At 44.7% G+C, this 25,200-nt stretch overlaps 1 protein-coding gene and 1 long non-coding RNA gene across 5 annotated transcripts in view; one reads left to right on the forward strand and one right to left on the reverse strand.

Moving 5' to 3' along the window:
- The window catches only part of DLG5 (discs large MAGUK scaffold protein 5), a 215,643-nt gene that overhangs the window by 104,838 nt on the left and 85,605 nt on the right, over positions 1–25,200 (reverse strand). For all 3 annotated transcript variants that reach the window (XM_056531348.1, XM_056531346.1, XM_056531347.1), the window contains exons 6-10: positions 22,798–23,057; positions 20,682–20,994; positions 19,407–19,637; positions 12,515–12,699; positions 5,887–6,012 (exon numbers count right to left, since the gene is read on the reverse strand). In XM_056531348.1, coding sequence (XP_056387323.1) covers positions 5,887–6,012; positions 12,515–12,699; positions 19,407–19,637; positions 20,682–20,994; positions 22,798–23,057 — 1,115 coding nt within the window. The remainder of the gene's footprint in view (positions 1–5,886; positions 6,013–12,514; positions 12,700–19,406; positions 19,638–20,681; positions 20,995–22,797; positions 23,058–25,200) is intronic.
- The window catches only part of LOC130282744 (uncharacterized), a 147,127-nt gene that overhangs the window by 45,177 nt on the left and 76,750 nt on the right, over positions 1–25,200 (forward strand). The gene's annotated exons all lie outside the window — the stretch shown is intronic.

Here is a 25,200-nt window from a genome sequence, read left to right on the forward strand (position 1 = left end):
CCCGGAAGGGCAGAAGACAGTCTGGCCGCAACAAAACAATGGGTGGGTTCTGTGTCCCACAATAGAAGCTCCGAGAAAGAGATTTTACAGCCAAGATTTTACAGTCCAAAAATCTACTTTTCTAGAGCACTTCATTGGGGGACACAGGACCATGGGACGTCCTAAAGCAGTCCCTGGGAGGGCAAACCAACACCGACAGAAGAAGGCTCAGGTGGACTCCCGAACTGCCGCCTGCAAAACCTTGCGGCCCAGGCCTGCGTCGGAGGACGCAAAAGTGTGCATACGGTAAAACTTGGCAAAAGTATGCAGCAACGACCAAGTCGTCGCCTTACAAACCTGCAGGGCCAAGGCCCCCGTGATTGACCGCCCAGGAGGCCCCGACTGAACGGGTGGAGTGAGCCGTCACGCGGAAGGGAGGCACCGGATTCTTACAGCGGTACCCTCCGAAATGGCGGAGCAAATCCACCGGGAGATTGTAGACTTTGAGGCCGGGAACCCGCTGTGCCGCCCCTCGGGAAGAACAAACAGTGAGTCACTCCGCCGGAAGAAGGAAGTGACCGACAAATAGGTCTGAACTGCCCGGACCAAATCCAGCTTATGAAGGAGATGCTCTCGCGGGTGAGAAGGGGATGGACAGAAGGAAGGCAACACGATCTCTTCATTAGAGTGGAAGGAGGACAAGACCTTAGGCTGGAAAGAAGATACCGGCAGAAGAACAACCTTGTCCTGGTGAACCACCAGGAAGGGGGAACGGCAGGAGAGGGCAGCCAATTCCGATACACGGCGAATGGAAGTGACGGCGACCAGAAAGGCCACCTTCCAAGAGAGGAAACAAAGGGAAACCTGAGCCAGAGGCTCAAACGGAGCGCCCTGAAGAGCATCCAAAACAAGGTTAAGGTCCCAAGGCGTGGTGGGGGATCAAAAGAGAGGGGCCTCGTGAGCCACACCCTGCAAAAAGGTGCGAACATGAAGGTTGGACGCCAGAGGGCACTGGAAAAGGACAGACAGAAGAGGGCAAGGAGAGTTTCAGTTCCTCAGGTTTCGGCACTGTCCCAATTGCAAAAAGGACAGAAGATTTGCCAGAGAAAGAGAGGTGGGAGAAAGGGAACGAGCCTCACACCAGCGGAAATATGCCGGCCAGGTACGGTGGTAAATCCTGGAGGAGTGAGGGTTTACGGGCACGGAGCATAGTCCGGATAATCCGGAAGGTCTGGACGATCTGGAAGACGGGAGGGAACGTCCGACACAAGACTGACCATGTCGACGTACCACACGCGACAGGGCCGGTCCAAGGCCACCAGAATCGCCGAGACTCCCTCCGCCTTAAGCTTCTAGATGACCCTGGGAAGGAGCAGAAGAGGCGGGAAGAGGTGGGGGAGAGCGAAGGGGGTCCAGGAGACCACCAGGGCGTCCACTGCCAGGGGATTCGGAGACCTGGAAAAGAAGCAAGGGACTTTCCTGTTCTGGCGTGATGCGAACAGATCCACGTCTGGCGTCCCCCACCAACAACAGATCTGATCAAAGACCTCCGGGTGGAGAGATAATTCGCCCGGATCTGCAGTGGCGCAACGTCGTAAGTCGGCCTCCCAACTGTCGATCCCGGGAATGTGCACCGCCGAAAGGGCTTGAACATTAAGCTCCGCCCACAGGAGGATCCTCGCCACTTCCTTCATGGCCGCCGAGCTGCGGGTGCCTGCACCCGAACCCGAACTGGGAGGCCCCGAAGCAGGCGACTCCAGTGCCAAAGGCACAGGAAAATCGCCCGAAGCTCCAGGACGTTGATGGAAAGTCTGGACTCTGACAGAGTCCAACAGCCCTGGACCATCCGGTCCCAGAAGACCCCTCCCCAGCCAAGAAGGCTCACGTCCGTTGTCAGGACATGCCAATGGAGGGGCAGAAAGGAGCAAACCCCCCCCCCCCCCCCCCCCCCCCCCAAAAAAAAACTCCCATCCCCGGAGAATGGGGGACCGGAGCCACCAAAGGAGGGAGTGGCGCACTTGGTGCGAGAGCCAGATCCTGCGGTGAAGAGACAAGGGGGACTTGTCCCAGTGAGAAAGGATGGCCCACTGGAGAGGACGGCAATGGAATTGAGCAAACGGAACCGCCTCCATGGAGGCCACCATCTTGCCCAGAACGGACATGCAGGCGCGGATGGGAAACAGGCCCGGTGCCCAAAGGGAGCGGATCCCCGACAGGAGCTCCCGAAGCTTGTCCTCCGGCAGGGAGACATGAGCAGCCACTGTGTCAAAGCGGATGCCGAGAAAAACCAGGGACTGGGACGGGGACAGGTTGGATTTGGCATGGTTGATGATCCAACCGAAACGTGCGGGCTGGGAAACGAAAAGCGCGAAAGGAAGAAGCCGTCCGCCGTGGATCCGAACGGCCGATTTTGGGACAGAAGCTAACTCTTGCCCCCCGCGGCCTCCGAAATCATCTTGTCCAGGCGCTTGCCAAATAACAGAGATCCCTGAAAAGGAAGTTTAGTAAGCGAGTGCTTAGAGGCTGCATCGTAATTCCAAGCCTTAAGCCACATGGAGCGCCTGAGAGCCACCATTTTCCCCTGAGGCGAAGGCCGCACAGCGGGCCGACTCCAAGGAGGCCCAGCAGAAGTAGTTTCCAGCATGGGCGATTTGTTGCGTTAGATCTGCCAGATCGCCGGAGGAAGCACCATTCAAGATCCCTTGGCGCAACTGACCTGCCCAGATCGACAGGACTTTGGACACCTAGGTGGAGGCAAAGGCCAGAGATAAGGCCGAGCCCGCCGCCTCAAAGGCGTATTTCACTAAATTCTCAATATGCTTGTCCGAGGGGTCCTTAACCTGTTCAGGATCCAGGGCGTACGGGTACCTGTACCCCCGTGGGAATTTCGGTCCCCGCTGCGCGCCGGGCGGGGACCGGACCGGGGTGACTGCTGATATTGATCAGCAGGCACCCCACGCAAATGCCCAGGGGGGTCATCAGACCCCCAACCCATGTTGGCGATCGCGGCAAATCGCAAGTGAATTCCCACTTGCGATTTGCTCAATTCCTGGTCATTACGGGTCTATGGTGACCAGGAATATAAGGGGGATCGCGGTTGTCCAAGACACCGACCATCCCCCGGAGGGGATAGGAGTGAGGTGGCAGGGGTGCCACCCCTCCTATCCCTGCTATTGGTCGTATAGATCGGGGGCGGGGGGAGTTTACTTTCGGTTTCCCCGCTCTGCCCACCCACAACAGGCGGGGCAGGACGGGGAAACCGACAGGGACCAGCGCCGAAGGTCCCTTACCGATCTGCGGAGGCTGCGGGCGACGGTGATCGGCGGGCGGCGATGTGTGTGGCTGGCTCACTGGATCCTACGGAAGCCGGTGAGTTGCCTAGCAACATCTGGAGAGCTGCAGTTTGAGACCACTATACAGTGGTCTCTAAACTGTAGGCCTCCAGATGTTGCAAAACTACAACTACCAGCATGCCCAGACAGCTGTTTGGGCATGCTGGGAGTTGTAGTTTTGCAACAGCTGGAGGTCTACAATTCAGAGACCACTGCACAGTGATCTCCAAACTGTAGCCCTCTAGATCTTGCAAAACTACAATTCCTAGCATGCCCACACAGCAAACAGCTGTCTCAGCATGCTGGGAGTTGTAGTTGCGTACCTCCAGATGTTGCAAAACTACAACTCCCAGCCGGCTGAGACTGTCCAGGCATGCAGGGAGTACTGAAGGGACAGATGTTCCAGAACTACAACTCCCTGCATGCCTGGGCATGCTTGGAGTTGTAGTTTTGCAACATCTGGAACGCTACCGTTTGGCCACCACTGTATAGTGATCTCCAAACTGTGCTCTTCCAGATGTTGCAAAACTACAACTCCCAGCATTCCCATCGGCAGTCTGGGCATGCTGGGAGCTGTAATTTTGAACAACTGGAAGCACACTGGTTGGGAAACATTGTCTGTTTCCTAATTCAGTGTTTCCCAACCAGTTTGCCTCTAGCTGTTGCAAAACCATAACTCCCAGCATGCACTGACAGACCATGCATGCTGGGAGTTGTAGTTTTGCAACAGCTGGAGGAACACTGGTTGGGAAACACTGAGTTAGGAAACAGACAATGTTTCCCAACCTAACTCAGTGTTTTGCAACTAGTGTGCCTCCAGCTGTTGGATAACCACAACCCTCAACATGCACGGACAGCCAAAGGGCATGCTGGGAGCTGTAGTTTTTCAACAGCATGAGGATTGCAACCCCCTCCCCCCCCTTCGTGTGAACGTTAGTCTCTCGCTGCAAGTTATAGATGCAAGAAATTTTCCGCTGCAACTCAAACTCCCAGCAGGAAACTCGCTGTAATCCCCCAGCAGTCTGAATGTACCCTAAAAACACTACACTTTACATACACAAAATAAAGGGTAAAACACTACATATACACATAGAGGATAAATTGGACTTCAAATTGTGGAGTCCATTTTCTCCTATAACACCATGTGAAAATGAAAAATTTGGAGTAACCCCATCTTTTTAGTGTTAAAAATCAAATTTTCCATTTTCACGTCCAACTTCAATGCAAAGTTGTCAAACACCTGTGAGGTGTTAAGGTTCATTATACCCCTTATAACGTCCCTTGAGGGTGTAGTTTCCAAAATAGTATGCCACGTGGGGGGATTTTTGCTGTTCTGGCAGCCTGGGGGACTTTCTAAATGCAACATGCCCCACAAAAACCATTTCAGCAAAATTCAATTTCAAAAAGCCAAATCTTGCTCCTTGTCTTCTGAGCACAGTAGTGCGCCAGCAGAGAACTTAACGTCCACATTTGGGGCATTTTCTTAATCAGGAGAAATTGGGCTTCAAATTTTGGTGTCTATTTTCTCCTATTATCCCTTGTGAAAAATAAATATTTGGGGTAACACCATCATTATAGTGTTAAATCTAATTTTCCATTTTCACATCCAACTTCAACGCAAAGTCGTCAAACACCTGTGGGGTATGAAGGCTCACTATACCCCTTGTTATGTTCCTTGAGGGGTGTAGTTTTCAAAATAGTATGCCATGTGGTTTTTTTAAATGTTTTTTTTTTTTTTTTTTTGATGTTCTGGCAACATGGCCACAAAATTTTTTTTTTTTTCGAAAATCCTACAGTTGCTCTTTCCCTCTTGAGCCATGTTGTGAGCCTATAGAGCACTTTATGACAACATATGAGGTATTTACGTACTAGAGAGAAATTGGGCTACAAATTTAGGAGGGCTTTTTCTCCTTTTACCACTTTTAAAAATGAAAAAAAATGGGGCTACAAGAACATGTTAGTGTAAAAAACACAGATTTAGATTTTTCTCCTCCACTTTGCTGCAATTCTTGTGAAACACCCAAAAGGTTAACACACTTTTTAATGTAATTTTGAAAACTTTGAGGGGTGTAGTTTCTATAATAAGGTAACTTATGGGTAATTTCTCACAAAAAGGCCCCTCAAATCCAGTTCAAACTTAACTGGTCCCTGAAAAATTCAGATTTTGAAATTTTCATGAAACTTTTGAAAATTGCTGCTATACTTTGAAGCCCTCTGATGTCTTGAAAAAGTAAAATTAGGTCAATTTTATGATGCCAACATAAAGTAGACATATTGTATTTGTGAATCAATATAAAAATTATTTGGAATATCCATTTTTCTTACAAGCAGAGAGCTTCAAAGTTAGAAAAATACCAAAACTTTCAAAAGTTTCATGAAATTTTTTGATTTTTCACCAAGAAAAGGATGCAAGTAACGACAAAAATTCACCGTTGTGTTAAAGTAGAATATGTCATGAAAAAAATTCTCTCTGAATCAGAATAATCGGTAAAAGCATCCCAGAGTTATTAATGCATAAATTGACAGTGGTCAGAATTGCAAAAAAAGGGCTCAGTTCTTAAGGGGTTAAACTCACTTTAATTCCTTCAATTCTCTTGTAGCATCATTCTTCTGCTTACGCATGTCATCTAGGTTTCTCAACGCCTCGGCTAGTTCACTAACTGCACGGTCCCGTTCTCTTCTTAAGTTATCACACAGAGTCCTGACAGAAGAGAAAAATAATAACCATTTGAGGGTATCAATAATAGTGTGTCATATGGATGTTACTTTGTAAGTAAGTGCCTCATTTTGTAATTACCAGTACAGAGAAAGTAACAAACACAAAGGTAAAGAATCTTTCTTGCATGGAAACAATGAAAATAACTTACGGTCATTAAAAATTAAATAAAATCAATATAAAAAAAACTGTATCAATATATAAAAACCTCAAGAAGGAATGTCCAAACTGCGATTTGAGAAGGTTTGATTTGCTGCATGGCTTGGTTTCATGCCCCAAAACCCAAGGATTTTTGGGCCTCCCTCTTGCTTGGACTGCAAATCAGGGATAAAGCGAAAGCTAAAATGATCTTTTTCACATTATTTCACATACTGGAGCATGACCCCCACTTTGCCTTTGTTAGCTCACACCTTTCTTCATAGTGGCCAAAAAATACCTATTGGTGCCTTGGCTGGTGCCTGACATGCCGTCTGTGGATGAAGTACTCCGACAGGTTAAACGTTATTTGTTTCTGGATAAGCTGGAGGTGAGGAGGACTGCAGAAAATTCCACCATATCCTTTTTCAAAAAGTGGAGGACCCTTAATATATTTCTGATGGATGAAGAGATAGTGGTGACCCTTTTTAAGGACTTTACGCGGTATTTACAGTGGGCGCTGGCAGGTTCATTGGGTAGATTACAAATTGGGCCGTTTTTATCCTGTGGGACTTAACTACATGCTTTGTGGGGTGACCTATTAGCCGATTAGGTTATGTTGAAGTTTAGGCTGGGGTTTTCAGTGGGGGAAAATGCGATCAGGGCTGGTTGGGTGGGGTGAGAGGTGAATATGTCTAATCCTGTCCAATTTTGACATACTTTATGTTTTTTGATCACATTGCATCTCTGTCATATGTCTGTTCATGGATGAAAATCCCTGTGTTATGTTTATTTAATATGAAAATGTGAATAAAAATGATATTTAAAAAAAAAAAAAAAAAAAAAATCCTCAGAAAGGAGTTGCCACTACCTGGCGCACAGCATTTTCATTGTGTAGCGACAACTCTACCGGGACTGGGTCACTGTTCTTAGGGGTCAGTTTTGGGCTCTATTCGCTTTAATATATTTAAATAAACACTGTCAGATTCAAAAACATTAAATAAGTTGTACATCTTGGCAAAATATTAACTTTTCTATAATTCATAAGTTTTTTTTCTTTTTATAAAAATCATGGGTTATAAAATCATGGCTTTGTCCAGACCGAAGCACAGGCATGGACAAAGTCCAGTAAGTGAGGGTGGGCTAGCACTCAGTCTGATAGGACAGGAGAGAGCACAGAGGAGTCCTTTCAGACAGGAGAGAGCACAGAGGAGTCCTTTCAGACAGGAGAGAGCACAGAGGAGTCCTTTCAGACAGGAGAGAGCACAGAGGAGTCCTTTCAGACAGGAGAGAGCACAGAGGAGTCCTTTCAGACAGGAGAGAGCACAGAGGAGTCCTTTCAGACAGGAGAGAGCACAGAGGAGTCCTTTCAGACAGGAGAGAGCACAGAGGAGTCCTTTCAGACAGGAGAGAGCACAGAGGAGTCCTTTCAGACAGGAGAGAGCACAGAGGAGTCCTTTCAGACAGGAGAGAGCACAGAGGAGTCCTTTCAGACAGGAGAGAGCACAGAGGAGTCCTTTCAGACAGGAGAGAGCACAGAGGAGTCCTATCAGACAGGAGAGAGCACAGAGGAGTCCTATCAGACAGGAGAGAGCACAGAGGAGTCCTATCAGACAGGAGAGAGCACAGAGGAGTCCTATCAGACAGGAGAGAGCACAGAGGAGTGCTAGTCCACCCTCACTTACTGGACTTTGTCCATGCCTGTGCTTCAGCTTAGACAAAGCCATGATTTCTATAAAAAGGAAATAACATTTTCTATTGTATTATATTAGAAAGATTAATGTTTTGCCAGGATGTACAACATATAAAAAGTTTTTGTATCCAACAGTGCCCATTTAATGAACTAGTACAGGGATTGCACAGATAAGTTTTTGTAGATGATACTGAAAGGGGTACTCCGCTGCTCAGCGTTTGGAACAAACAGCCATCACACCCCCTCCCATAGACTTGCATTGAGGGGGCGGAGCTATGGCACCACAAGCTCCTGGCGCCGGCATTCGGAACAGTTTGTGCCAGTTTGAGAAGCGGAGTACCCCTTTAACTGCAAAGTGGTCACTAGAGATGAGCGAACTTACAGTAAATTCGATTCGTCACGAACTTCTCGGCTTGGCAGTTGATGACTTATCCTGCATAAATGAGTTCAGCTTTCAGGTGCTCCCGTGGGCTGGAAAAGGTGGATACAGTCCTAGGAGACTCTTTCCTAGGACTGTATCCACCTTTTCCAGCCCACCGGAGCACCTGAAAGCTGAACTAATTTATGCAGGAAAAGCCATCAACTGCCGAGCGGAGAAGTTCGTGACGAATCGAATTTACTGTAAGTTCACTCATCTCTAGTGGTCACACATAAGACAACAGTGGAATATCCATATCAAGATTACTTATTAAAAAGGGAAAATACTGGGAAGAACTGACAACGAAAAGGAAGTATGTATTAATTTGAGTAGACTATAAATTACAGCCAGGCAGCTGTTGCCAAGAAGAACAGGATCAAGGAATAAATCTTAGTGGGCATAGATGCAAACCACTAGTCAGACTGCACATGGAATATTGAACCAAAGTAAAAAAATTTAATGACTAGGATTATTTACAGTCATGGCCATAAATGTTGGCACCCCTGAAATTTTTCAAGAAAATGAAGTATTTCTCACAGAAAAGGATTGCAGTAACACATGTTTTGCTATACACGTTTATTCCCTTTAAGATCTCTCCACAGGTGTTCAATGGGATTTAGATCTGGAATCATTGCTGCCACTTCAGAACTCTCCAGCGCATTGTTGCCATCCATTTCTGGGTGCTTTTTGACGTATATTTGGGGTGATTGTCCTGCTGGAAGACCCAAGATATAGGACTGCACAGTGCGACCCAAAATCCGTTGGTAATCCATATTTCATGATGGCTTGCACACATTCAAGGCACCCAGTGCCAGAGGCAGCAAAACCACCCCAAAACATCATTGAACCTCCACCATATTTCACTGTAGGTACTGTGTTCTTTTCTTTGAAGGCTTCATTCTGTTTTCGGTAAACAGTAGAATGATGTGCTTCACCAAAAATCTTGGTCTCATCTATCCACAAGACATTTTCCCAGAAGGATTTTGGCTTACTCAAGTTCATTTTGGCAAAATGTTGTCTTACTTTTTACTGTCTGTGTCAGCACAGACTCCTGGGTCTCCTGCCATAGCGTGTCATTTCATTTATATGTTGACGGATAGTTCACGCTGACACTGATGCTCCCTGAGCCTGCAGGACAACTTTAATATCTTTGGAATTTGTTTGGGTCTGCTGATCCACCATCCGGACTATCCTGCATTGACACCTTTCACCAATTTTTCTCTTCCGTCCATGCCCAGGGAGATTAGCTACAGTGGCATGGGTTGCAAACTTCTTGATCATGTTGCGCACTGTGGACAAAGGCAAATCTAGATCTCTGGAGATGGACTAGTAACCTTGAGATTGTTCATATTTTTCCACAATTTTGGTTCTCAAGTCCTCAGACAGTTCTCTTCTCCTCTTTCTGTTGTCCATGCTTAGTGTGGCATACACAGACACACAATTAAAAGACTAAGTGAACTTCTCCCCTTTTTATCTGCTTTCAGGTGTGATTTTTATATTGCCCACACCTGTTACATGCCCCAGGTGAGTTTAAAGGAGCATCACATGCTTGAAACAATCTTATTTATCCACAATTTTGAAAGCGTACCAATTTTGTCCAGACCATTTTTGGAGTTTGGTGTGACATTATATCCAATTTACTTTTTTCCTCCTTTTTTAGTTTAGTTCCAATACACAAATGGAATAAACATGTATATAGCAAAACATGTGTTACTGCAGTCCTTTTCTGTGAGAAATCCTTCATTTTCTTGAAAAATTTCAGGGGTGCCCACATTTACGGCCATGACTGAAGTTTAAAAAAAAAAATAAAAAGTGGATGAGTGGCCACTGATTATGCATAAATATATTCTGGGGTAAAACAGAGAGCTCTCCCATGATTTGGTTATATCCAAGACTGTAACAACAACAAGGGGGCCTCCTCTACATTTGATTTAAAAAAAATGCTTCTAAATTAACATGGAAAGGGATTCTTCACTGTAAAAGCAGTGAGACTATGGAACTCGATGTACGCTTGATCCAGGGATTTATTCTGATTGCCATATTGGATTCAACACAGTAAGTTTAGATTGAACTTGATAGACTCATATGGTAATAGGCTGAGCTGGATGGGTTCATGTTTTTTTCAGCCTTACAAACTATGTTACTATGTAAATTTTACAGGTCCCTGCCACTATACAGGATTACGCTGTCAGTGTCTGGATCCAGCTGACAGCACTGTGTGTAGGGGTGCAGTCCCTTCAAGCTGAAGGCCTATATTCATGGAGTTCTGACAGGGGCCAAAACATTAGCACAACAGCATTAGAGTAGTGGCCTGTTTATTATTTAAGTGTGCATGCAGAACACACAGTTAGATGTTTTCGACACGTGCTAGTTACTCATAAGAAAGGTGACCAAGAACCCAATGTTCACTTTGGCTGAGCTCCAGAGATCCTGTGTGAAGATAGGAGAAACTTCCAGAAGGTCAACCACCTTTGCAGCCTCCACCAATCTGGGCTATATGGCAGAGGGTGCCTGATGAAGCAGCCTGATGAAGCAGCTGTGCTGTGAAACGCTTTGCATTATGGGTGAATAAACGTTTCTGTTCTACTACCTGGCTGTTGAGCGCCTGTGTATCCCGTCTATACCTTGGAGTTCTACTTTTTACTACATCACCTGCCCAAGAGCATCCCTACAGTTAACCATGGTGGTGGCAGCATCATACTGTGGGGTGTTTTTCAGTGGTTGGAACAGGGAGGCTGGTCAGGGTTGAGGGAAGGCTGAATGGATCAGATTTGTATTATGAACTTTGCTCCAGTGTACAATTTAGACCTCAGACTGGGTATAAGGTTCACCTTTCAAGACAATGGGGAAGTTTATCAAAACCTGTGTAGAGAAAGAGTGGTGAGGTTTCAAGTTATACATGTCGGTGGTATGAACCATAGTCTTTTTTTCTGGGATGCAAAAGTGTATGTAAGAAAAGCAATAAAAAGCAACAAGCAAATTGATGTCCTATAATGTTAGTTGGTTACAATATTAGTTTAGTTTAAGATCATTATCTATCAATGGGAAACCCTTGTTGTTGTTCAAACAATGTGGAATTTGCCAAAGCAGATTAGAAAGGAAAGGAAAAAATGATATCAGGTCTCTTTAACTTGGAGCTGCATCAGGTAGCCTTGAATCAGATTAGCCCCACTGAATAGACTTAATCTGTGTCTAACACTATGACAACATTTGTGGCATACAAAGTTAAGTTCCCCAGCAGAAATAAGATGGTATGCCTTGGATTTTCTGAAAGAAAAGTTAGTCGTCTGCACAGCCTTACATTGATCAGGCAAATCTGTTCATACTCCTATGCTTGAAGGACAACAATAATGGTAATCGTTGTCCATCAAGCATATGTGTATAAACAGATTTGTAGGTTCAATGTAAGGCTGGGTTCACATCACGTTTTTGCCATATTGTTTTCAATCCGTTTTTCTATAGAAAACCATATGGCAAAAAAAAAAAAAAAAAACGGATGGAACAGTATGGGAAAAAGTAAACCGTATGCGTTTTTAAACAGTATACTGTTTTTACAAATGCATACAGTTCATTCCGTTTTATAAAAAAATAAAAAAATAAACATATGTTTTTGAAAATGTTGTCAATTTTTTATGGGAGGGGTGTTGGGTGTGGACTTAAGGATGCAAATGCGCATGTACAAAGTAAAACCGTATACGTTTTCCCGTATGGAACCGTATACATGTGCGTTTCCCATTGACGTCCATGTTAAAAAAAAATGTATGCGGTTGCAGTACGGTTTTTAAACCGGAGATAAAATCGTGGTCAACCACGGTTTTTACTCCGGTTTAAAAACCGTACTGCAACCGCATAAGTTTTTTTTAACATGGACGTCAATGGGAAATGCACATGTATACGGTTCCATACGGGAAAACATATACGGTTTTACTTTGCACATGCGCATTTGCATCCTAAAGTCCCCACCCAAGACCCCTGCCATTAAAAATGGACAACATTTTCAAAAACATGTTTTTTTTTTCCTATAAAAGCGGACGGAACTATATGCACTTTTAAAAACAGTATACAGTATAAAAATGCATACTGTTTACTTTTTCCCATACTGTTCCATCCTTTTTTTTGCCATACGGTTTTCTTTAGAAAAACGGATTGAAAACAGTATGGCAAAAACGTGATGTGAACCCAGCCTAAGGTTGGGCAGATGACTAACTTTTCAGTCAGATGTAAAAGACAAAACCACTCACCGGATACTCTCTCTCTCAGCTACAATCTTGTCCCTCTCCTGGAAGGCCCAATCTCGCCTGCACTTTGCTACTTCAGCTTCCTGGGTGGCCTCTTTCAGTTCATGGGTCATCGCTTCATACTGTTTTCTCAGTACCTCTATCTCTTTATTGGCTCTTTCCATGTCCAAAGTTGCAGAATCCTGAATCTGAAAGTAGCAAAGACCTTTCATATAATTTCAATGGTGAACTCAACAACACAATTATGCATCAATTACCTAACTACTTATTAACCACTGCTTGTGTAGTGTCAACATATACAGTTGTCCCCTTTGAGGTTATGTTTAGTAATTTGGAATAGCCGAATTAGTCTAGTGATGCAGATACAAAATCATATTACAAGATTTTCAACAGGTTATGTTCACATATTCATATTTTTAGTTGCAATTGAATACAAAACCAGCAATAGATCATAAATGGAGGCCACATATAAAAGGAAAGATAGACGTTTCTTTTTCGAATACATTTTTGGCTTTGTATTCAATATTTGCAATTAAAAACCTGAACATGTACACACACCTTTAGGCTCACAATCAAATATGCCTATTTTAAAACCCCTTCTCTTCTGAGTATGGAGGTACCCTATAAGTTGACCTGAAGTGCACTATGGGCGAACTACAATGCTCAAAAGAGGAGTCATATTTGGCTTTTTGAGAGAAAATTTTGCTCGGGGGGGCATATCGCATTTAGGAAGCCCCTAAGGTGCCAGAACAGCAAAAAAAAACCACATGGCATACCATTTTGGAAACGAGCCCCCTTGAGGAAAGTAACAAGGGATACAGTGAGCATTTGCCCCCCACTGGTGTCTGACAGATCTTTGGAACAGTGGGCTGTACAAGTTTTCATTTTCACGGACCACTGTTCCAAAGATCCGTCAGACACCTGTGGGGGGTAAGTTCTCACTGCACCCCTCATTACATTCCGTGAGGGGTGTCGTTTCCGAAATGGGGTCACATGTGGGTTTTTGTTTTTTTTTTGCGTTTGTCAAAACCACTGTAACAATCAGCCACCCCTGTGCAAATCACCTCAAATGTACATGGTGCACTCTCCCTTCTTGGCCTTGTTGTGCGCCCCCAGAGCACTTTGCGCTCACATATGGGGTATCTCTGTAGTCGGGAGAAATTGCGTTACAAGTTTTGGGGGGCTTTTTTCCCCTTTTACCTCTTGTGAAAATGTAAAGTATAGGGCAACATCAGCATGTTAGTGTAAAAAATTTTAATTTTTTACACTAACATTCTGGTGTAGACCCCAACATTTCCTTTTCATGAAGGGTTAAAGAAGAAAAAGCCTTGTAACGCAATTTCTCCCGAGTACGGCGATACCCCATATGTCGCCCTAAACTGTTGCCTTGAAATACGACAGGGCTCCAAAGTGAGAGCGCCGTGCGCATTTGAGGCCTAAATTAGGGATTTGCATAGGGGTGGACATAGGGGTATTCTACGCCAGTGATTCCCAAACAGGGTGCCTCCAGCTGTTGCAAAACTCCCAGCATGCGTGGACAGTCAACGGCTGTCCGGCAATACTGGGAGTTGTTGTTTTTCAACAGCTGGAGGCTCTGCTTTGGAAACAGTGGCGTACCGGACGTTCTTATTGGGGGAGGGGGGCTGTGTAGGGGTATTTGTATATGTAGTGTTTTTAACTTTTTATTTTATTTTGTGTTAGTGTAGTGTAGTGTGTAGTGCGAGAAACCCACTGTAAAAGCCTCGCCCATGTGAATGTACCCTGTACATTCACAGGGGGGGTGCACCAGCTGTTGCAAAACCACAACTCCCAGCATGCATGGTCTGTTAGTGCATGCTTGGAGTTATAGTTTTGCAACAGCTAGAGGCACACAGGTTAGGAAACACTGAGTTAGAAACAGACAATGTTTCCCAACCAGTGTGTCTCCAGTTGTTGCAAAACTACAACTCCCAGCATGCCCAGACAGCTGAAGGGCATGCTGGGAGTTGTAGTTCGGCAACATCTGAAGGGCCAGATGTTGCTGAACTAAAACTTCCAGCATGCCTGGACAGTCAGTGCATACTGGGAGTTGTAGTTTTGCAACAGCTGGAAGAGCACAGATTGGAGACCATTATACAATGGTCTCCAAACGGGGGCCCTCCAGATGTTGCAAAACTACAACTCCCAGCATGCCCAGACAGCCAAAGGCTGTCTAGGCATGCTGGGAGTTGTAGTTTTCAGACTCCTAGAAGCAGCAGTGAAGATCTTCACTGCTGCTTCTGAGGACCACATACTTACCTGCCGGTCTCGTCGCTGCTCGTCCACATGGCCGGTCCCGCGCTGCTCCTCGGTCCCGCCGCTGGATCTGGCAAGGCTGCCGGTCCCCTCGTGTTCCCCCGCCTATGCTGCAGGTCCCCGCGAGCCCCCGCAGCCATCTTCCAGGGGCGGGCAGTGCGGGGGATCTGAACTTTCACCCCAGATCACTGTGATTGGTCCACAGGGACCAATCACAGTGATCGCTGACCAGGACCATCAATGGATGGTCCTGGGGGTGAAGCAGAAGTTGTCCCCTGCTGGAAACAGTGGGACTTCTGCCAGTTAACCCGTGCGATGCTGCGCATCGCCGGGTTAACTGAATGTCATTTATAAACGCCGGGATGCGCGAACGCACTGCACAACCCGGCGTTTATATATGACATTCTGCGGGAAGGGGTTAAAATGCAAAAAAAATGCATATTATGGCAATTTCATCCACCAATTTTTTCTAAAAGTACAGTTTTCTGGAGCATGGGCAAGGTGCCAAAATGAAACTAATGCAAGCACAGAAGGGACCTACACGTTCCCTGCATATATTGGGAAAGATTTATCAAAACCTGTGAAGAGAAAAAAGTAAAGCAGTTACCCATAGCAACCAATCAGATTTCTTCTTTGGAATTTCAGAGGCTTTTTTCAATATAAAAGAATCAACTTGATCAGTTGCTGTGGGCAACTGGTCCACTTTTCCTCTGCACAGGTTTTGATGAATCTCCCCCATAAGTGTGACATGAAAATTTATGTGACTAAAAAGTGGCAGCCTAGTTTGTGCCCTTCCGCTCTAAGCAGCAAAGAAAAGGTGAAAAAATCCTTGGGTTATAATACATCTTTATGGTCTATTCACACGTACAGTATTCTGTGCAGATTTGACGTGCAGGATTTTCTGCTGCAGATTTCAATGTAAATTGAACACAGCTTGAAATCCTGCGCATCAAATCTGCACAGAATACTGTACGTGTGAATAGACCCTTAAAAAGGTAAAAGAAGAAGTGGAAAAAAAAAAATCAATATTAATTTAAGGGCCCTTTTAATTAAAGGGCCCCATAAATCGGCGCTCCATTACAGAGTCTACAGCTTCAGGCAGTGAGGGCCACAAGAACTATCGCTGGATCATTTGTGCAGCCCTTTGCTGCAATTATCTGTTGGCCGCACATCCCCGATTACATTGGAACATCTGCCACAGAAAAGAAAAAAAACACAGAAGGGTGCGCCCCTAGTGAGGATCGCTGAGGTTCACTGGAAAGGTGAACAAACTTGGGGTCCTTACCATTAGGTGTTGCGCTGAGGGCATAACACCTACAGTAGCATCTGGAGAGAGAGGTACGGGTTAGCGGCCAAGGGAAATACTCGGGGATGACATCAGCCAGTCCGGTGAAGGTACAGTGCAAAAGAGTGGAAAATGGTTCCCCCGAATGAAGGCGCTTCTCCAGGTAGTTGGATAAGGTTCTTTTAACCCCTCAACGACGTAGGACGTAAATGTACGTCCTGGAGAGCTGGTACTTAACGCACCAGGACGTACATTTACATCCTATACATAACCGCGAGCATCGGAGCGATGCCCGGATCATGCCCGGCAGCCATCACACAGATGTCCGCCATTAACCCCTCAGATGCAGTGATCAATACAGATCACGGCATCTGCAGCATTGTGGACACAAAAATGGATGATCGGATCGCCTGCAGCGCTGCCGCGGTGATCCAATCATCCAGAACGACAGACGGAGGTCCCCTCACCTGCCTCAGCAGCCTTCCACGGGTCTCCTTCTCTGGTCTGCGACCAAGCAGACCAGAGCAGAAGATGACCGATAATACTGATCAGTGTTATGTCCTATGCATAGCACTGAACAGTATTCGCAATCGAATGATAGCTATTAAAAAAATTTTTTAAAAAGGAGGTGAAAAACCCCCTCCCCAATAAAAACGTAAATTGTCCCATTTTCCCTATTTCAACCCCAAAAAGTGTAAAAAAAAAAAAAAAAAATTTTTATATGCATATTTGGTATCGCCGCGTGTAAATATCCGAACTATTAAAATAAAATGTTAATGATACCATACAGTGAACGTAAAAAAAAAAGAAAAAAAAAGGCCAAAATAGCTGCTTTTTTTTTTTATAACATTTTATTCCAAAAAAAATGTATACAAGATGTATTAAAAGGTTTATATAAGCAAAAAGTACAGATCACGGCGCAAAAAATGAGCCCTCATCCCAACGCTTATACGGAAAAATTTAAACGTTATAGGTCTTCAAAACAGGATGATTTTAAACGTACTAATTTGGTGAAAAAGTTTGCGATTTTTTTTAAGCGCAACAGTAATAGTATGTTATCATGGGTATCATTTTAATCGTATTGACCCAAAAAATAAAGAACACGTCATTTTTACCATAAATTGTAAGGCATGAAAACGAAACCTTCCTAGCAAAATTGCAGTTTTCTTTTTAATTTCCCCACACAAATAGTATTTTTTTGGTTTACCATTTTATGGTAAAATGAGTGATGTCATTACAACGGACAACTGGTCGCGCAAAAAACATCCACTAGTCTGTGGATGAAAATATTAAAAAAGAGTTATGATTTTTTGAAGGCGAGGAGTCCTTAAGGCCCAAATGGGCTGAGTCCTGAAAGGAGATATCCAGTGGTGAACAACTTATTCCCTATCCTAAGGATAGGGGATAAGTTGCAGATCGCGGGGGGTCCGACCCCTGGGGCCCCCCGCGATCTCCTGAACGGAGCCCCGACAGCCTGCGGGAAGGGGGCGTGTCGACCTCCGCACAAAGCGGCGGCCGACATGCCCCCTTAATACAACTCTATGGCAGAGCCGGAGCACTGCCTTCGGCAATCTCCTGCTCTGCCATAGAGATGTATTGAGGGGGCGTGTCGGCCAACGCTTCATGCGGTGGTCGACACCCACTATCTGGACGGAGAGCCTGGCCCCCGTACAGAGAGATCGCAGGGGGCCCCAGCGGTCGGACCCCCGCGATCTCAAACTTATCCCCTATCCTTAGGATAGGGGATACGTTTTTCACCAATGGACTACCCCTTTAAGGGGTTAATGCAACACGTTTCGACCCTGAACTAGGATCTTCATCAGGCATACAGTACATACAAACACAAGCTAGTTAAATAAAAACACCTGATTGTTTACCTGCATTTTTTATGCACACGGCCATTTACCTATGACCCGGAAGGGATCATTAAGACATGTATTTAATTAGCTTGTGTTTGTATGTACTGTATGCCTGATGAAGATCCTAGTTCAGGGTCAAAACGAGTTGCGTTAACAGAACCTTATCCAACTACCGGGAGAAGCGGCCTCATTTAGGGGAACAATTATCCACTATTTTGCACCATGGCAACATATGCGGCAGATCAAAACACCCCAATTAGATTATGGATACTTAAATGGTTTCCTGTGATTGCTAGCCCCAATATGACCGGCCTATATGACCAATAATTGCTCTAATAGGGCGCTAAAACCTTACAATCTGAATGTGCTCCCAAAGTTTCTTTAATTGTGCAAGGAATGTTTTTGTTCTAACTGTATGCAGATTTGATGCACAGGATTTTCTGCTGCAGATTTCCATGTAAACCTAATGACTGAGCACAGCTTCTAATCTGCAGTTACAAATCCTGCGCATCAAATCTCTGCAGGATCCTGTATGTGTGAACGTGCTCTTAAACTAATTAAAGGAGAACTCCAGAATATAAAAATTCAGCCTATCTGCGGCCGGTGATTGGCTGAGTGCAGTATGACTCGCCGACCACCGACAACCAGGAAGAGGATCGTGGCGGAGACCGGAGCCGGTTACCAGAGGCCCCGGGAGAGCGGAGGAAGGTAGGTACATCATTATTTTTTTTTCTGCCAGCAGTATGGAGGACAATTTTTATATTCTGGAGTTCTCCTTTAAGGATAAGCTGTCATGTTTGTACAGCAGTAGCATTATTTACGGCCACTATACTGTATATCACCAGATTTGTCTTTGAGCTAATGAATGGAGACTAAAAGACCCTGTACACCCAAGGAAGCTGATATGGACGGTATTATAGAGCACTACTGAGCAGTGTAAGATGCGAATCTAGCACTAATGTGATAGGATTTACTAGATCATTCAGAAGCTTTACTATGTCTCACTCTGCAGCTAACTACTCCACATTTTACACTCTCCATAGACTTCTTTAAGCAACAAGTACTATGAACTCTCAGTAAACTGATCCACATAGGTATGGATTAATAGCAGTTTTAGTCTGAGTTTTTGGAAGGGAAAGGATAGTACTGATTTATGCAAGTAAAGAATAAGCTTGCTGATAGGTTAGTGACCATTTAAGCTTCAAGGATAAACTTCTGCTTAGATTTTAGTCACTTAAAAAGCAGCCACAAGAACATGATAAAAAAAAAAATGTTAATTAAATCTAAATTCAAATATGCTGAAATTTGCAACAACCAACCCGTCCCCCCCTAAGAACTGCTTAAATAGTACTGTCTCATGGAAAATCAGGACCCAACAATTTGATCATCTGTTGGATCTAAATGTTATCTGATGTCAAGATTGGAGCAGATGTTGATTGTGTTACGTATTATACATTCAAGGTAACCTGGAGTGTACCTGTCTAGCTTGATAGTACTCTCTTAGTAGGTGGTCCCTCTGAATTATGGCCTCTGTCCTCTCCTTTCTTGCCACATCCCGTTCTTCCTTTACAGTCTCAATATCTTTACAAGCTTGGTCCAGTTCTTTTTGGGCTTCAGCTTTGTCCTTCACCTCGTGGCAGTACTTTTCCAAAAGTTCATTCCTTTCGAAAATTGCTCTATCACGTTCCACAAGGGCAGAGTTAAGCTCCTGTGTAAGAGGAAATAAAGCAAGTAAAAGATTTGCTTAATAATTTCTATTTTCTTTATGTAAATAAAAAGATTTTGTATTCCATTTCTATAGTTCTACGTTATGTTATTTCAGTAGTAGTTTCAGCCTTATGAAAGAAATATGAAGTTCCAGTCTCAAGTGTTCCTGACCTGCATTTTTTGGTCTTTTCCTTTACTATAATCTCTGTACATGTACTTTTTATTATATTAATGTATGGCTAGGCTCACACACTGATATGAAGCTGTACAGTGTGATCTGACCTATATAATATGTCAGCTGCTTAAAGAAAGAGGGAAATAAGATGCTGCCAGACACTTTTGGTGGCAGCATATCTCACTTAAAAGGAGTACTCCAGGGTCTGAAAACGTATCCCCTATCCTAAGTATAGGGGATAAGTGTCAGATCGCGGGGGTCTGACCGGCAGTCTGCACAAAGAGCGTGTGTCAACCACCGCAGGAAGCAGCAGCTGACACGTCCCCTCAATACAATTCTATGTGAGAGCTATTCCGCAATCTCCGGCTCTGCCATAGCGCTGCATTGAGGGGGCATGTCTGTCACTACTTAGTGCTGTTGTTGATACGCCCCCTCTCTTAGGATAGGGGATAAGTTTTCAGATCCGGAAGTACCCCTTTAAGGATCTCCCAAAAGATGAGTTACGTTGAAATCCAACTGATTAAATCTTCTTGAGATCTATCATCCTACGGACATGAGCTGCTCAGCAAGTGTGGTCAAAATCATTGGGTTTGGTCAACTTTCACCTAATGATTATGGACACCATAACACACAGAAGCTGAGGCAGAAAGATCAGTCAGAAAAATAGGATGCAGAATACAAGGCAGAAGCCCTGATCATACCTTTGACTATAGGCCACCCAATGCATATTCCATGCAGTGTATATATGCATGCGTACTACCAATTTTGTTCTTCATATCAATACTGTAATATGTTACCTGTTAATAACACATGCTTTGTAGTGTCCCATTATACACATTATATTTATATTTGGTATATATACAAAAATACCTGTCTAAGAGCTTCCATCTCCTCACTTGCAACTCGCTTCTCACTGGATGTATTTTTTAGCCGTCCTTGTGCTAGTTCAAGTTCAGTTTGCATTTTGTCCATCTCCTTTATTACTTGGTCTCGCTCACTCATGATTAAACGATACTCATTGAATACAGAGTCTCTCTCTTCCTTGTATTTCTCAGCATCTTTGACAGCTTTTAGCTGCATGGTTTTAAAACGTGTAGCCTCTGCCTGTAGACGCTCAATCTCTCTTTGCAGCTCCTTGTTCTGTAAGGTTGCCTTATTCAGCTCCTGCTGGATGGAATCGTACCTGTGTAGATTAGAAAACCCATGGCAATATGATTTGGTAAATCAGAAAAAAAAAAAAAAAAAACAACAGTATTAAAGGGGTGTTTCCATCTGGGAGATCTATCCACACGTTCTCTCTTATAATACAGAGATCCCGGCTGCTGGAGGTGTTCAGGAGGTCAAAACCAGCTGAAGCAGGAGAGTAATGCAATTTGTAAAACTTCCATTGATTTCAAACGCCATAGCTCCGTGAGCCCCGCTGTAAGTTACGCAAATCCTATTTACATTTATAAAAGTTAATCTAATCGCTTAACCTGCTTAATTCCATGTTGGCTGTTTTTGGCTTCCTGACCACCTCTGGTGGCTGGGGAGTCCTCTATTACAAGACAGATCCAGTGGATATGCCATAAATGACCCAGATGTGAAATCAGCTCTCTTAATATATACTCCAGATTTGGTGGTTTCCCCTTACACAGGTTTCACAGGGAGTATTTTGGTCAGTATTTGATCAACAACTTTGTCAGTATCAGAAGTGAATCCAAATCCATTATAATTTTTCTCACAACATTATCTCCTAGCCACAAGCTGGTGAGGCTCCAACCATTGGGACTTCCATCATTTCCACAATTTCCCTGTGTTTTCATGATTGGAGGGGGTCCCAGCTGTTGGACGATCAATCAGTTTGTAATCGCTTCTCGGCCTTTTGGCTAAGATCAAGTGTCTGTTCTTATCAGTTTCATGCTGGTGGCAGGAGACGCCAGTGTGGAGCTGGTGGGGATGGGTGCTGCATGGTAGGGAGCAGGTGTACCGGGGCGTTCCGGGGCTGGTTCTGAGGAATCAGCCCGACGGCTGCCCCGATGTGACCTGCTTCCTCCGGGTCTCGCTATGAGGCTGAGAGGGTCTAGAGCCGAGGTACTTTTGTGCCACGGGGTGTGGTGACCCCGAGGTGCCGAAACTCACTGGGTGCACTTGCTCACTGAGTGGAAGCACGGGCACCATAATCTCTTCACCTTGTGGCACTCACCTCTTTATTCCCGGCCTTCTGGCTAGGATCAGAGAAATTTTTATAGATCCGGCCGAATGTCCAGGCAGTATATCTGCACATTCACTTATTTATTTCTTTTTGTCTCACTGTGTCACTTTTTGCATGTTGTGTGTCCACTAGATTTGTCATGATGCGGTAGCCCTTCTGGGTGTCCCTCCTGGCGGTCTAGGGGAGGTGTGTGTGGCCATTAGGTACCGCACCTCCCTGCAAACACCCCGAGTACTCCTGCTTTGGCAGGGTAACTACCATTATCGGCTCTGCAGGCAGATACCTTGGCTAACGCCAAGGGGGATGCCGGGAGCATTTGTGGTCCCTTAGTAGCTTCGGCGAAAAGGGACATCGAACCTGGAACCTCGCAGGTACCTTTTGGAGGCAAAGCGTAAGGTTTGTTGGGGGGCCTCTCTCCTTTTGGAGAAGGGCTTGCGATAGACCGCATCCTTTGTGCACTTTTTTTAGTGTAACACTTTTGCACTTTTTCTTGCACTTTGGGTGATTCGAGAGCATGTTCCTCGGCTCTTAGGTAAAAAAATATATATATATCAGTTTGTAATCTCCTAATCTGTGGATGAGGATAACTCTGGTAAATGGAAATACCACTTATATCTCTGCTTTGCCTGATGGCAGAATCCACTTGAATATCAGCAATTTATTTCTTGTGACACCCATTGGCAAAAAGACCAGGAGGTACCAACAGTATACAGTAGATTGTGGCCTGCTAAAAACACAGGTTTTGATCTCCCACTATGAAACCATATTTCCAATCCATTTGAAAATGATTACCTTCTCATAGAGGATGAATACTGGTGCTGAAGATGCAATGCACTGTCCCTTTGCTTCAGCAGCCCCTCCAGTTGTTTCTGAAGACTTCTCTTCTCTTCCTCACTCTGCTCCAGTCGCCCTAAATCCAGATTATGACTAGAAACTTTCTCATTGTACTGTCTTCGTAGGGAATCATAATCCTTCTTCACAATTTCTAGCTTGTCTAAAGCAGTGTCGTACAACTTGTTAATCAGCTCTGAAGAACCGTTCTGTTTCACCACCTACCATGTGTAAAAAAAAACATTATTATTTAATGCAGGGACAGGCACAAAAAGCTGTAGGAGAAGGTAAAGGACAAACCAACAACTAGTGAAATTGTATAGCCAACTTAACAGTATTGTGAATATGTTGCTGTAGAAGAGCCTCCTAAAGCACTGCTGAGACCTAGCCGCAGCCGCTAAACATACTGAAGTCAGAGGAAACTGTGTGATTGAAAGACATCTATAAACATTATCAAGGTCGCTTCTCAGCTGCTGGAGGTTAAGTTGGTGGGAAGACTTAATGCATGCAACCAGAAAGTCAATATCTATCTGGGTGAGCAATGCCAAGTGAACAGCACGCAGGGGCATGTCTGCTTTAAGTGGGTGGTACTAGGCTATTTATGAGGATCCAGTGACAGGTCCTTCCAGACTAAAAAGAGTGGGAGATTTAGGTCTCAGGTACGGTAGTTATACAGTCATGGCCGTAAACGTTGGCACCCCTGAAATTTTTCAAGAAAATTAAGTATTTCTCACAGAAAAGGATTGCAGTAACACATGTTTTGCTATACAAATGTTTGTTCCCTTTGTGTGTATTGGAACTAAAACCAAAAAAGGGAGGAAAATAAACAAATTGGACATAATGTCACATCAAACTCCAAAAATGGGCTGGACAAAATTATTGGCACCCTTTCAAAATTGTGGAAAAATTAGATTGTTTCAAGCATGTGACTCTCCTTTAAACTCACCTGGGGCAAGTAACAGGTGTGAGTAATATAAAAAGCACACCTGAAAGCAGATAAAAAGGGGAGAAGTTCACTTAGTCTTTGCATTGTGTGTCTGTGTGTGCCACACTAAGCATGGACAACAGAAAGAGAAGAGAACTGTCTGAGGACTTGAGAACCAAAATTGGGGAAAAATATCAACAATCTTAAGGTTACAAGTCCATCTCCAGAGATCTAGATTTGCCTTGGTCCACAGTGCGCAACATTATCAAGAAATTTGCAATACATGGCACTGTAGCTAATCTCCCTGGGCATGGACAGAAGAGACTGCACAGCCCAGTGTCAGAAAGCTGGGTTTCTTACAGCAGGACAATGGGGGGAATTCATCAAGAGTGGTGTAGGTGAACATCTTTTTACCCCCATTAAAAGGGGTAAATCCAGTGATGAAAAACGTATCCCCTACCCTAATGATAGGGGATAAGTTTCAGATCGCAGGGGGTCCAACCACTGGGGCCCCCCAGCGATCTCCTGTACTGGGCCTCCCCTCGCTGGCCAGATAGCGGGTGTCGACCACCACATGAAGAGGCGTCTAACACGCCCCCTCAATAAATCGCTATGGCAGAGGGGGAGATTGCCAAGGCAGCTCTCCGGGCCTGCCATAGAGTTGTATTGAGGGGGCGTGTCAGCCACCGCTTCGTGCCGTGGTCAACACGACCCCTTCCCGCGGGATGTCGGGCCACCGTACAGGAGATCGCGGGGTGGCCCCAGCGGTCGGACCCCCGCGATCTGAAACTTATCCCCTATCCTTAGGATAGGGGATAAGTTTTTCACCACTTGATATCTCCTTTAGTTCATGTGTTGGAAACTGTGCACCTGCACCAGATTTATTTCATGGTGCAGAGCAAGTGATAAATCTGGTGCTGATCACATTTCTTACTTCAGTACTCCACTTTGTATAGTGATTCCTCTGTGACTTTTTGTGTGACTTTTTATTCTGTGCGACAAAATGTGTGACTTTTTAAAAATGCTGTCCACAGTCAGTACTGTAAGACAAGTCAGGGCTGGTGTAGATTTGTGCCTAAGTTAGTGCAGTTGCAACAAAATATGGGACAAACTGAAAAGTCGCACATAATAAATTCCTTACCACTGCATGATATCAACTGAAATCGTGACTTGGTATGTTCCTTTTGAAAAGCCTTCTAAAGCAAAAGTCGCAATGAAAAGTCTCAAAACAGCAACGGAGACAAATTGTGAAACAAATGTATAACACAAAACCAGGGTAAAACCAATGATAAATCCCCCCCAATGACCCCAACGGTACGTCAAAAAGCACCCAGAAATGGATGGCAGCAAAGCGCTGGAGAGTTCTGAAGTGTGGAGAGATCTTAAAATTGCTGTTGGGAAAAGGCGCCTTTTCAATAAGACAGACCTGGAGCAGTTTG

The sequence above is a fragment of the Hyla sarda genome, chromosome 7, assembly GCF_029499605.1.
Source record: "Hyla sarda isolate aHylSar1 chromosome 7, aHylSar1.hap1, whole genome shotgun sequence".
NCBI classification, from domain to species: Eukaryota; Metazoa; Chordata; class Amphibia; order Anura; family Hylidae; genus Hyla; species Hyla sarda.